This window comes from Typopeltis vanoorti, chromosome 5 (genome assembly GCF_054136105.1).
Source record: "Typopeltis vanoorti isolate ZY-2024b chromosome 5, IOZ_Tvanoo_1.0, whole genome shotgun sequence".
NCBI lineage: Eukaryota > Metazoa > Arthropoda > Arachnida > Uropygi > Thelyphonidae > Typopeltis > Typopeltis vanoorti.
The window spans coordinates 34,758,457-34,773,706 of NC_143553.1; the positions used below are offsets into that span (position 1 = coordinate 34,758,457).

Consider the following 15,250-nt stretch of genomic DNA (forward strand, 5'->3'; position numbering starts at 1 on the left):
TATTTTTTTTTTAATAATTGGATTCTCTTCAAAAGGCACCATTTCTGAAGCAGAACCATACATTGTGCAGTTGATGCGCTCAACAGAGAAATAGTCGCAATCATAAAGTTATGAATGGTGAAATTATCAAATTGTGGAATAGAAATGCAAGTTTGATATATTACCTTCTTAGCATAAGAGGATCAGAGTGCGAGTGGTAGTGATTAACTCTCTTTTTGCATCTTGGTATGATATATTTTGTTCTGTGTTTATTTTTTGCATTTCTTTTTCATCTTTCCATTTCTTACATGCATAGGAGTATACTGGATGATCTCCTTGGCAATTTACACATTTGGCTTTCTTTGCAGGACAGGATTTGTTGTCATGCTCTTTACTTCCACATCGGGCACAGGTGGCAGTGCTGCTACGACAGGCAGTTTGGGCTTGTCCATATTTCTGGCACTTGTAGTCTTAATGGGTTAGGGATGTGCAGTAGTCTCCTCCCCCTTATCCATGGGGGATATGTTCCAAGACACTGTGCAGATACCTGAAACTGCAGATAGTACCGAACCCTGTATGTGTGTGTGTGTGTGTGTGTGTGTGTGTGTGTGTATGTATATACACACACACACACACACACACACACACACACATACATACACACTGTTTTTCCTATGATCTAATTTAATTTAAAGTTTCATTTATAAATTAGGTACAGTAAGAGATTAACAACAATAACTAATAATAAAATAGAACAATTATACCAGCATATTGTAATAAAAGTTAGCTGAATGTGAATGGAATATTAGCAACCTCAGCATACGTTTTTTTTTTTGTTATTATTTGTTTATTTATTATTTTATGAAGTCGAGAACTTTCATCTTTCACTTAAAAGGAAGCACTTAACAGCTTCTCTTTGGCATATCCAAATTGCCAGCATCACTACTCTTGCACTTTTGGGTCATTATTAAGTAAACTAAGGGTTACTTGAACACAAGCACTGCGATACCGCGACAATCGATCTGATAACCAAGAACTACTCAGAGCATGCAATTTATTTCTGGAATTTTTCATTTCATATTTTCGATGGCTACTAAGTGACTAATGGTTGGGTAGCGTATATATTACAGCATGGATATGCTGGACAAAGGAGGTGATTCACGTCCCGAGTGGGATGACGTGCGATTTCATCATGTTACTCAGAACAGTGTGCAATTTAAAACTTATAAATTGTTTAGTACTAAAAGAGAGAGCCACAAGGCTTCATTTCAGTGATGTAAAATTACATAGGCAAAGTGGATGCTAGATCCAACATTATTTCAGATCCGAATATTTGTAGAAACTATGAAAGTTTGATAAGTTGACTAGAGAGCTTATGAGAGTACAATCCTGCACTACTTAAGTAGTGCACTGCAAGCTCTAAGGCAACTTGGAGATGCTGAGGATTGTATTCTTGTAAGCTCTCAGGTCAACTTATGAAACTTTCATATTTTCTACAAACATTTGGCTGTGAAATAATGTTGGATCTAGTATCCACATTGTAACTAATTATAAATTGTTTATTTCTAGAATTTTCCATTTAATATTTTTGGACAGGGGTTGACCGCAGATAAGGGAGGGACTACGGGATAGTCTGACAGGACAATTGAGGTACCCCGCTTTTATAGATGTTGGAGGTGTGGAGTGTCAAAAGTAAGGGTAATGGTTCTGGTTGGAACCAGGTGACCATCTCTGCAGATCAGGATACACGTCATACCTGTAAACCCCCCCCCCCCTTGATCTTTCAGTTCTTGACATATCTCCTCATCATCCAGGAGATCCCATTCTAAGATCACTCCTCTAGAGTAACTAAGTGTTTATGGGGTGGGGGGCAAGGGGTCCCCCCCCCCCCCAAAAAAAAAAAACAGTAGAAAATTTTTCAAAAATCTTTTCCTAATTAAAATTCATTTTTTTAATTTATGTTGTGTCTTCTATTTCTATAATACTTATGAATTAGCGGTCACATAAGGTGGGAATACCCTATAGTTAAATTAAGGGGATAAAAATCCCTTATTATTTTACAGCCAGTATGCGAAACTCTGAGATCAAAAACTACGATCTAAGAGTTTCGTGCTGAAGAACTGTCGGCGAATCCAAGCATAAGTGAACACCTGGTAGTACAACATCAACTGTACTACCAGGTGTTCACTTATGCTTGGATTCACCGACAGTTCTTCAGCACGAAACTCTTAGATCGTAGTTTTTGATCTCAGAGTTTCGCATACTGGCTGTAAAATAATAAGGGATTTTTATCCCCTTAATTTAATTAACTTTGCCAGAAAAAATAGCCATTTGACTTTTTATCTTAGTTATAATACCCTATAGTTTTCGGGAATCACGGCCACTGTGAATGCAAGGCAAATGAAGCGGTGCTCGGGCGTACCGAGCCGGACCAGAGGAGATCACGGATATCATGTATTGGCTATCACTGCAGATGCTCAGTCATAGGTCATTTACAATGTGTAGTGTATATTCTTAAATCATCTATTCAACTGCCCCACCCCTGCAGATTAAATCCTGAGTAGGCCACTGGTGACTGTTATTGGAATTCCACCCATGAATGTTGCTATGAGTAGTTTCTCAGAATGTTGTTGACATGATGTTTTTATGTGGATATCCCCAGAGCATAATTTTTTGACTGTTTTTGGGAGACTGTTTTGGGAGACTGTTGTGCTTGTAGACTCTTTTGAATGAAAAATGATGACATTTTTCCTATTGGCTTTTCCCCTGTTGCATGGATGATTAAATAAGTTGGTAGATTTATGCTGGTATCATGCCTTTTGTTGCTTGCTTCTTTTCTGATGGTGTATTTACTTCTTTTTTAATGATGTCATTACATGGTTGGAGCTTTGTTAAAACCCCCCAGACATTTGAGGATGATGGATTCTTACTTGAGTACTTTTTTTTGTTCAGCATCAGAGCTCCCCACCCACCATGGAGGCACACATGGATGCCTGTTCAGCAAGCAATGACTGTGCTCTGGAGTGGGGCGCCAGGGTTACCCCAAACACTATATGGGTGCCACAGCAAATCTTTGCCCTGTTCCCGGACCATGCGGAAGGAGACTTTTTTGCAACACCTTGACCCTTGCAGGCAAGCCCACTAACCGATTGGGCCTAGATGGGCCATCCAGGACCATCTGTCTTGCTGAAGCAGGGGCCAAAATAGTGCAGCTACCAGGATCCCCTTTTCCGATATCCATGGGTTGCACTGCATGCCCAACACAGCAGCAGGGGTTGAATCCTAGTGATGGTTGTCTGGTAAATAGAATATTAAAAAGACTCAGGAGAAGTAGAGTGAAGTATACTGGAAGAAAAGCAAAGAAAAAGAGGAAGAATAAAAAGGGCCAGTACCATCACACTTGGATGTCCCCTCCACCACAGGAGGGCAAGAATAGAAGTGATAATATATCTTCTGAAGGTGTGTGTGTGTGTGTGTGTGTGTGTGTGTGTGTGTGTGTGTGTGTGTGTGTGTGTGTGTGTGTGTGTGTGTGTGTGTGTGTGTGTGTGTGTGTGTGTGTGTTAGTTAACCTCCCTAATGGCCACAATGTGTTTTCCCATCTACCAAAATATGGATATGAAGTATACTACAAGGTTGGAGAAACATTGGAGAAGTGCTAACTATCAGGAGGTGTGATAACTTTTCACACTCGGAGAATACTTAACCAGATTAATCTATATTCATAGATACATCTCAGAGTCAATGTTATTATGCAGCATATAACACACATTGTCTTACAGCATATGCAGTGTAGCTGTAATTTTAAATAGAGATGTAGACTAAATATACAGTATACTTTAAATTTCTAGTCCTTATATCATATAATTATAGTTTGTTGCTAATGGCAGAACAAAAACAAGAAAATCTTTCAGAATGAAATATGTTTTCCTCTCCCCCATATATATTATGGGGGGAAAATGCCATGATTTGCAATCAGTCATTCCATGTAAATCTTGTATATACAAAAATCTGTTCTTCAAGAACTGTATTGAAGATAATTACTTTCGTGCAAAAAGATCTTATAAAATAATTGCAAAGATATTTATTGAAAGTTTTCTGCTGCTTCTACATTATATCTTGTTTATTATTTATTCATAATTCTAATTAGAAATCACTTCACAGGATGCTTTTAATTTCTGCATTTTTATGGTTTTGATTTACAAAACAAAACCACAACATTTTTAATAATGTATAATGTTATCTGCAATACTTTAGCTACAGCTCATTTCCAAGAATCATGGATTACAAATTGAAACATACAATTTATGTAATAGCTAAGCTCTCTGCATAATGTGCAATCAAAGCAATTTCAATCACTATTGCTATTCTTATAAGTACATGACCCCAGTGATTTGTTTTTCTATTCTCTTTATGAGAATAGAAAATAAATTATAATCTGAAATATCAGCAGTTTGAATAGATGAATATCCCCCCCCAAAAAAAAAAAAAAATTGAGTGTATAACACAGCTGTACTTTTTTTTCCCATTTCAAATTGTTTTCTTTCTTTCCAAAATAACAATATTAATAATTTATTATAATTTTTTTGATAATAAAACCGAAGTTGTGATTATAAATTAAGAAATTATGTAATCTTTAAGGTGATTGCAAAATTAGTTTTGACAAAAATATTGTATCATCCTGTGGGGAAAAAAATCAGTATTTCTGTTAGTCTACTAATCAATCAAATGAATGAAAACAAAACAAGAAATTGCTGATGCATACTACATTACTGAATTGGAGCTCTTTAATATGACTTCTGCAGAAGTGTTCTTTCTTTCCTTTCTCAATACCAGTGAGTGTAATCTAATAAGCTTTCAGTATTTTACTTATTACCTATTATTTCAGAAATTGCAACCAGCAGCAGTAGAAGTATTAATTATTTGGAACTTTTTTTAGAAAAAAAAAATAGCACTAATAACTAAACTTATATTTTGTGACATAAACATTTTTTATTTAGTGAAAATATAACATAAAATGTTCAGCAAACTGATGAACTGCTAATGGAAAAGAAGATAGTTGTTGGAAGTTTTTCCACTTGGTTTAATCCTTTATCCAAGTGTAAGCAAACAAGTTTGCGCCTGAACTATTTTCAGAACTGGGGCAACTCGTATACAGAATCTTATGACACATCACTTGCCTTAGTATCCCATAATGCAAAGCACATATCCTTACTGGTATGTATAATGCTATGCATTATGGGAAGGGTCACTACCCAGACCGGTTTCGACCTTTATTGAGGTCTCATCAGTTGGAGCCAGACCCAGAGGTTGAAGTAATGCAGAAGTCATATTTTCATATATGAATTGCCAAAAGGTGTCACACCTACCTTATTATTAAAATACTTTTTTACTTTATAGTATATAGTTTTTATATACTCTAAAATAAAAAAGTATTTTAATTTACTTTATAGTAAATATATATATATAATATATAGTATAATAAGGTTTGAACACCTTTTGGCAACTTGTATATGAAAATATGGTTTCTACATTACTTCAACCTTGGTATCACCTCTAGGTCTGGTTCCCACTGATGAGACCTCAGTAAAGGTCAAAATTGGTCTGGGTAGTGATCCTTCCCATAATGCATAGCATTATACATACCCGTAAGGATATGTGCTTTGCATTATGGGATACTAAGGCAAGTGATGTTAAGTCCTAAGCTTCTATATACAAGCTGTCCCAATTCTGAAAATAGTTCAGGTGCAAACTTGTTTGCTTACACTTGGATAAAGGATTAAACCAAGTATATAATTTCATGGTATCTTTAATTTATGGAAAAGAAGATAGTGGCTGAAAGAAATAATCTACCTTTAGAAGTACTTGCTTGAACAGACATAACAGTTTTTTCAACAGTATAAAATGAAATGATCGATACTTATGGCTATTTTGCTTATTTTCATAAGGAGGGGGTACTCCTTATAAAAATAGGCAAAATAGCCATAAGTATCAATATTAATTTTAGAGGAGTGACATGGAAATTTTCCAGAAATAATATTTATTGATCTGATTGATTTTAAAAACTCTTTGTGAAAACTTTCAAACCAGTAGAAAATTAGACAAAAAGTAGTGAATTTATAATTCAGTTCCTGTAGTCAAGAGAGAGACATTGGAAATCATAAAAATAGGCATAAGTTACCAATCAATCTGTATAGGACATTATTGAAATATGCATCCTGCAAAAAACAAAACAAAATCATCTGTTGCAATTATTGTATTATTATTATAATCATTATTATTAAGATGAAACCTCCAGATAGTCAGGACTCAAGAGAAGCCACATATATCACCTCCATACCTTTTCTTAAATTCATTCACATTACTTGCACTTACAGTGTATGATTAGAATGGATTGTCTCTGGGACAATCCATTCTAATCATGCACCACTCTATGAGGGAAAAATCTAACTCTCACCCCCTTTTCACTCCATTGATACCCTCATATCCTTTCCCCACCCTCCATAAAATGAAAAATTCCATCTACTGATATCCTATATGACCCTTTCAGAAGTTTTAAGTCTCAATCACATCATCCCTCTTTCTTCTGTTTGTTAGTGTCTCCAGTCTCCATATTCTCAGTTGGCCTTCAGTCCCGATATCATCTTTAACACTCTCCTTTGCACTTTCTCCACTATGTCAGCATCACCACAGAAACCAGTAGACCAGACCTGCACACAGTAGTCCAAGTGAGATTGTATTAAGACCTAGTAAAGAGGCAAAATGACTTCTTTATCCTTTCATGTTAAGGTTTGTTTCAACATTGCAACTATCACTATCCTCTAAATTGTATTTTCAATCTTTGCTTTATGGCCCTTGAACTTCAGATTCCTATATCTTAAAACTCCAAGATGCCTAGTCTGATCAGTTTCTTTTAGCATAAACCATGAATATAATATGACATTGGATATCTCATTACACTAACAAAGTGCATGACTTTACATATACTAACATTGAACTGACAGCCATTTTCACATACAGTTTCAGCCTATTCAAATCATTCTGCAAGTATACTGTATATCAGCTGCATTACTTAATACACTACCTATTTTTGCATTATCAGCAAATATGTTACCTGTCAAATCCTTCCCAGTCTCATTAATGTAAAGATTAAATAACAGTGGACCAAGGAATGATCCCTGTGGTACACCACTGGTCACCTTAAATCTTGCAGGCTCATAACTCTCATATGCCACTTTTTGATATCTATTAGTCAGCCATCCTCTTATATAACTGAGCTAATAATTTGTAGTTTAGTCCCATATCTTGCAACTTATACAACAACCTTCCATGGTGTATCCTATCAAAAGTCATAGCAAAGTCCAAAAGTACCATGCTGTATCCATTCCCCTTGTCTAATTCAGTGGTAAGATTATTATAAAATGTGAGCAAGTTGCTGAAATGTGACCCTCCCTTAGTAAACACATGCTGATCATTGCAAAGTATAGATTCTCTGTCAACCCATTTCTCTATATGAGCTCCTATTAACTTTTCCAAAATTTTCATACCACTCCAGAGTTACTGGTAGGATAGTTGGACATAATTTCTGCTCTATTTCATTATAATTGATATAGATATTGCAAACTCTCTGGCTGTGTGCTTCACCTTGTTCCATTACACTATTAATAAATAAGTTTGCTAAAGCTGATCTCTTATGATATTTCAGAATACATAAAGTAATTTCATAATTAATAAAAGTGGATTTGCAAAAAATTTGCAAATCCACTCAACCATGGCAAGTAGATTTTGCAAGCTAGCAAGTTGCTGCAAAGTGGACAAAATAGATTATTTTTATTTAATAAAAAATATCTTTCTAAACAAAATCTTTAAAAAAACAGTTTGCATAATATTAAAGGCCATTCTAGTATCAAAAATTAATGCAACAAATTAAATTGTTCAAAAAAAAATCTGTGTCAGTGTTGTTTTTACTGTACTTGGAATATTTCTTACACAAAGGAAATCTTCAAAAAAGAAATATAGAACCACTAGTGACCTTTTGGAATATATAATTAAAATAGTAGGGATGAGGAGAAGTCTTGGCCAGATGCTTTTTGTGTGTGTGTGTGTGGTGAGTGGGAGTTTGCATAATCTGTTGAGCCCTGTCAATACCTTTTAAAACATCTCAAAATTTTAGGAAGAATTTAGTGTATTTTATGTTTTTATGCACCATAAAATTCCTTCTCTAACACAGCATTCAAATTCCTTATAATGTATACTTGCTTTTCTGTTATTATTATTATTTTTTTTTATAGTGTGCTTTTTCAAAAATCAAGATTTGCTTTCGGAACCTATATTAAAATTTGAAAAGAGCAATTATATAGTATAGCAAACAAATTGTGTTCTGCAACTTTTCTAGATCCGTGAAAGAGAAAACTCTTGAACAAAGTCTTTTGAAGAAGAAGCAAGAAAGACAAAGTAAAAAGGTGAAGTAATTCAGCTTACTTTTTTCTTTAGCTTATCTTTGTATTATAGTTATGGTGCTTTCTGGCAGAATATATTAGCCTGTCTTATGGCAGTAGGATTTTTGCTTTACAGAAACTTGGGAGGAGAGAAAAACTAATCAGCTAGTGGAGAAGAACACCTGCTGTAAGAGATTTAATTATACATATCAAAAGGCTTAGGTTTGTTGATTATTCATATTAGTGCTTTGTGGTATAAACAACACCAAGAGTCAGTAAAATAAAATAAATAGATTTATTTATTTTTTGCATTTTTTGGTAGTGTTATTGTTTATACCATGAAGCACTGATATGAAGAGACTTAATATGAGAGGCAAATATTCAGGTTGTGCTAGGCGTATGGTGCACATCCATGGAATAGAAATATCACTGATATTATATTTTTGCATTTATTCCCAGTAAAGGCTCCCCTAATTGTTTCCTGGCTTTGCGAGATTCCTTAAATTAAACACTATATACTAATGCTTCATGAAGAGGACACTTTTCAACATGTAAACATTCTATCACATTCTTCTTAATAGCCCAGGTGCGTGGTCACAAGTACATACACCTTTAAACTCTTTGAACAAATGTACAGATGCAGCGGGTCAAATTCTTAGCGGTCCAGTAGTTTTAAACCACCCAGAATGCAAAGCAGGGTGAGCACTGAGACAATAACACCTAGAAATCAGTGGCTGTGATTGGTTATTGTGCCAACCAATCCAGTTGAGCATTGCTCAACTGGATTGACTGAGTTTGTCATGAGTTGCTGTTTTTGTTTTCTGAGTTTCATATGTTTTATGTGCATGAAGTGTGAACTGACATGTTTAGGACACCAATATATATACAAGTAATTTTCTATAAATAATTTATAACGTTTTTGCGCATATTTAGAATGGGAAATGGTGTTGATGATCTACTGAATGTCCCACTTTTGCAGATTGTATGATTGATGTGTAAATAAGTAAGTAAAACCAGTTATTTCAACCTTTCTTTGGTTTAATTTAGAAAAATAATCATTTCCCAAGTGATTAATTTTTCTGATTTCTGTGTATTATATGGCTGCATTTAAAAACTGTATCAGAATTCAAATTATTCATGTCTCTAGTATTTTGCCAATGATAATCTAATCTCATTGTCATGAGATTAGATTAAATCTCATGACAATGAGATTTAATTCAAAAAGCGTAAATCCTTTTGTGCTTCTCACATAAATAGCCTGCATTAAGCAAAGCTATTGTTCATTTGGCCTTTGTGCTTTCCATATTTAAAATTATATTAATTGATAAATTAAATTATTCAAAGTTATCCTACAATTAATTGCATTGGACTAATTAAGATGAACCCTGATGCACTATGCACCCTTAAAACTTGCATACATCAATAAAAATGCAATCATATTATTATTATTATTACCATCCCAAGACCTCATGGAGTCAAAGACTCATCTGGGAGGTCCTTTTATCACACACACACACAGCTCATCATACCATGTTTTAAACATATTCAAACTCTTTGCAGACACCACATTCTCAGGAAAGGCATTCTAATCATTCACAACTCTGCATGAAAAAAACCTGCCTCTCACTCCCCTACTCACACCCTCTTTATACAGTTTCCAGGGATGACCTCTGGTTCACCCCTGATCTCCCACTATTCTCTGTAAAACTTCTCCAGCATTGATCCTATAACAACCCCTTACCAACTTGTAGATCTCTATCATATCTCCCCTCTTCCTCCTGTCCACCAGACTCTGCAAATTATATCTTCTCAATCTTTCCTCATACTCGATATTCCACAGGTCAGAAACTACCTTAGTCAGTCTCCTTTGGACCCTTTCCAACATCTCTTCATCCTTCTGAAAACCCGGTGACCAAATCTGGGCACAATAGTCCATGTGTGGCCTAATCAAAGGCTTATACAACGGAACAAGAATCTCCCTACTTCTACACGTCAGTGTCCTCTGCATCATTCCCAGAAGCCTTTGTGTTGTCTTCACAATTTTGGCGATGTGTCCCCTAAATTTTAGATCCTTATCCACTATCACCCCCACATCTCGTATTTCCTCTACTTCCAACAATATATTCTCACCAAGCATAAATTCTGCATCCCATCTTTGTTTTCCAAATTTTAAAACCTTACATTTTGCAACATTGAATTCGCATCCCCATTTCAGTGCCCAATCACTCAATCTATTCAAGTCTTCCTGTAAGGCCACAACATCTTCACTACACTTCATGGTTCGTCCCAACTTTGCATCATCTGCAAACAACTGAATATCTCCATCCAAATCTTCACCTATATCATTAATATACAAGTTAAACAGTAATGGACCTAAAACAGACCCCTGAGGCACTCCACTAGTGACTTTCCTTTTCCTGGATATCGCTCCCCCATACACAACTTGTTATATGGTTAAGTCAACTTGACCATATCTTTATATGGTCAAGTTGACATGAATTTTGTACTGTGGGTTGCATAAGCCACACAACAGCACACCAAACTTAATTGGGCACACAATGCCACTGCTTAATATATAGTCCTCATACCCGATGTACTCTGCCCACACATAAGATTTACTTTTAAAAAAAAAGAAGTACAGGTTAGAAAAACGCAAAAGCTGACCTGAATTAAGTGGCAAGCTCCAATACGGGTTTCAAAAAATATCAGTAACATGAAGAGTTTTGATGTATGACATGCCAGCAATAGTTATTAGATAACTAATACTTTGTACTTGGGAAGGTTCTATTATCCAAGTCATATCCATCAAAAATATATGACACTGATAAAATTTTCATAGAAATTTTCATTTCTCTTCTTACTGGCATCACTAATGTTCTGAATGATTTCAATTTGGTGTTCTTTTTATGTAAAATGTTTTATGCGTGATATTTGAATTTTCATAATACTCTTTGATATTTTAAGGATAAATTAAATATCTTTCTTGTGTTTGCATGCTTATATTATTAAATAATACTCTTACTTTATATTTACTCTTATATCTGCATAAAAATGTTTATGATTTTGGGTATTATTTCTTTTTACCTTCAGTTTCACTTGTTTACGTTTGATTTGACACCATTGTAATATCTTCATCTGTCTGCGGCATTGTAAACGTGTATTTTTTTTTTTTTTGTAATATCTTTATCTTTACTCTCTTCTATCTTTATTCTATTCCTAATTCTTTATAGCTTTACTCTAATGCACTTTTTCTCTCTTATCCTTTCTCATTTACTCTACTGCGTACTGTGATTATCCACCTTCTGTATTTACTAGTCGAATGCCTATGAATACTGGAAATTTATTTATCAGACTGCGCCACCAATATATCATTTAATTGGTAAGACTAAATAAAACTTCCGGTAGATTTCCCTTCTCACGAGCGAAGTTTCTTTTATCAATGTTTACTTTATGCCTATGAATACTGGAAATTTATTTGTCAGACTGCGCCACCAATATATCATTTAATTGGTAAGACTAAATAAAACTTCTGGTAGATTTCCCTCTCTCTCACGAGCGAAGTTTCTTTTATCAATGTTTACTTTAACAGTCGTGGTTCGTAAGTAACTGAACTGCGTTTTTATTGCCTTAAATTATTTCCCACTCACAAGTCCAATTTATTTAAGAACAGTGCAGTTGTAAAATAAAAGATCAGGCAGCACTCTTTTAACAAATAATTAAAACACATTTTATTTACAAATTATACATGAATTAAACAATAGGGAGATTGCTTTCTCTATCCATTTATAAAATCTTTAGCATAAATTAGAACCTTTTTACTTTAACTAATTAACTTCTTTAACTCACAATCTTATTTACTCTCTGCTTACAAATTCAGCTTATTAAACTTCTAGTTTACTTGCAAAGAGGTTAGCTAACTCTCTGTTAAGTTATCTTTACAATTTTTATATCAACTACGAATATGCCAATCGATTCTCTTAATGACACTTCTTACTACTATTGAACAACTTCTTAAAAGTCTTTCTATAACCTACTATGAGAGGGAATATACAAAAGGTTTGAACTTACAAAAAACTCTGCATCGCACATTCAGTCAAAAGTCTTTCACTACAGTCTTATGGCATTTCTTTCATCTCAGATCTTGAGCTTCCTCAGGAATGTCTGGCTTCAGTAATATCTCATCGGGAAAATAGTGGGCTGTGGACTGCAACCAGCAAAAGGTTGTTCTCCTATGGTGAAAAGAAAAACTTCCGAGTGAAGCTGCCTCGGGTAATTTACATTGCCTTTTCTTCTCTGCTTTGGCTTGCCGAAAATGCCTGGACGACTGCCGTCTCCAATAGCTCAAACTGTCGCCTCCAAGAAACTGAAACTGTCGCCAACTCTCAACCAGGATCCCTCTTTCTGGCGTCTGGAAGCTTTCCTTCTTTGGCAATGTCTGGAAGCCCTCTCTCTGGCGACTGGAACTGGGAAGCCCCTTATGCTTGGCTCAGTGCCTTTTTCTTCTGTGATCTCGGAACCTTGCACTAAGGGTAGTAAACCCCGAAGAATTCGACATGACTCTTTTATCTTCTTTTAAGTTTAAACCGCTCTTTGTTCTCCTCCGAATACTTTGATACTTTGCTTCTCCTTTCTGGGCTGCGGAAACTTCTCTAAACCTAGTGGCACTCTTAGATACTATCTTTAAAGGTGTTAGCGCAGTAAGCAACTCTTATATACAAAACTAGTAAACAACTTTTCCTGCACTCTTACACATAACTATATACATATACAAAGTTCCCCTGGGAAAGCATTGCCTTTGTTTTTGACATTAAAACAGTAAATACATTCACTTCCCACAGGGTTAGCTACATTAATATTTTGCAAAATATACATAGAAACAAACAAGGTTATTTACAGTTCTCATGGGACTTGACCTGTGTAAAAAATCGATGTAATGTGCTTTGGAGTTTTTTAAGCTACATCGAGTTTTTACACCATTATGTTACACATTGAAGGAGGAATAAAATCTGTACCAGTAATCATAGCCAGGACTTGACAAAATTATGTGAAATTTTACTTGTATTATGTAAACCTTACTTGCACAAGACGCCCCCACCATTTTTTAATGTCTCAATAAGTCAATAGGAGTTCCATAAAGTGATCAGTGATGTATCAGTTTTTTCTTAAAAAGATTTTGTTTAGAGAGTTATTTTTTATTAAATAAGAATATTTGACCTTGTCCAGTCTGTCTGCAGCTACTTGCCAACTGGCAAAATCGACTTACCATGGGCGACTATATTCATCAAGCCCTGGTTTGGTTTGAGAACAAAGGTTACAGCAATACATAAATAGTCAAAGACAAACTAGTAAACAATATGCAAATCCATGAAAAGCAATGCAGTACATACATCATCATCACATTCCTTACATCACCACTAACTTCCTATCTACAATTTTCCTCCAAATCAATCTGTTACCTGTCAAGACTTTAATATTATCAGATCTTATATTTCTGTCTTCTAAGGCACTTTTTACTGTATCAATCCACCTATATCTTGGTCTTCCTCTGGGTCTTTTCCTGCCAGCCTGGCAGAGAACACTTGTTTTGTTAATCTTTTTTCTCCCATTCTGTTTAAGTGACCATACCAACTGGTGGTATGGTCACTTAAACGGAGATTAGCATTCCACCAGAATATGACAAATAGTAAGATGCCATTGCATTTTTTACATATGGGAGGATCATCAGCTATTAGTAAATAAGAACGTGTAAAATGACTGTGACTTATGCAGACCCTAGCAAGAACAACTTCCTCTCTTCTCTTTCTATGTTCACTAGAATGACAATGCTTAATTTCAAACTTAATGTCATATAATTTGTTTGTTGATGTTTCCTGCCATTGAGCAATTAGCTTCAATCTTATAAACTGTCTGTAGTCTATATGTGATACTGTCAAACATTACTTGGAGAAATTATGAGCTAATCTAGTATCTGCAGTCTCATTTTCCTTAATTCCAACATGGCTGAGAATCCAGCACAACACAACCAAACATTGAAATTAAAGGTTTTCATTTTGTACAACAGATATAACACCTCATACAGCAGCACTGGATGTGGATTATACATAGGAGTGAAGATAGCCTATAAAGAGCTCAATGAGTCTGTATAAATTACACACTTTGGTAACGGTTTTCTTTTATATGCACATGTTCAAGCTGAATGGCATGCAACTACACTCTATAATTACTGCAATCAGGTGGAATCTCGTTGGAGATAGTAATGTTAGGAAACACCACAGCACAGCCAACACAAGTATCAGTTCTTGAGCCATCAGTATAGATTGGCAAGAAATCAGAGTGAGCTGCTCTGTGTGCATTAAACAATTGCAGTTAGACAAATGATGGAGTATGAGACTTCTGTAGTTGACAAAGTGAGACATTGCAGGATGGAGTGCAAATCTGCCATGGAGGAATGCTGTTATGTTTGGCGTAGGCATTGTTGCCAACTTTCATGCCATCAGTTTGCGTGGCCTCTTTAACACTCGTACCAAAAGGATGTATGGCAGTTTGATGTGTGTGTGATATTGAGCTTCTCAATGCAGAGAAAAGACTAGCCTGTGTAGGATGATATGGAAAAGATTATACTATTAGAGCATAATTAAGAGACAACTGTCTAAGTGATAGAGCTGGTTCATTTGCTTCAACGTAAAGACTTTGAGGAGTGGGTGATGAGTGAAAGGCACCAGTAGCTATCTGTATACCCTGATGATGGATGGGATCCAACTATCACAGGTTATTCTGCCTTGCAAAACTGTAGACTTGAGACCCATAATCCAGCTTTGAATGTATAGCTTTGGTAA

General features: G+C 35.3%; 1 protein-coding gene across 2 annotated transcripts in view; it reads left to right on the forward strand.

Moving 5' to 3' along the window:
* Window positions 1–15,250, forward strand: part of Mitofilin (inner membrane mitochondrial protein mitofilin) — a 263,003-nt gene that overhangs the window by 54,698 nt on the left and 193,055 nt on the right. For both annotated transcript variants that reach the window (XM_090392343.1, XM_090392344.1), the window contains exon 4: window positions 8,372–8,438. In XM_090392343.1, coding sequence (XP_090248469.1) covers window positions 8,372–8,438 — 67 coding nt within the window. The remainder of the gene's footprint in view (window positions 1–8,371; window positions 8,439–15,250) is intronic.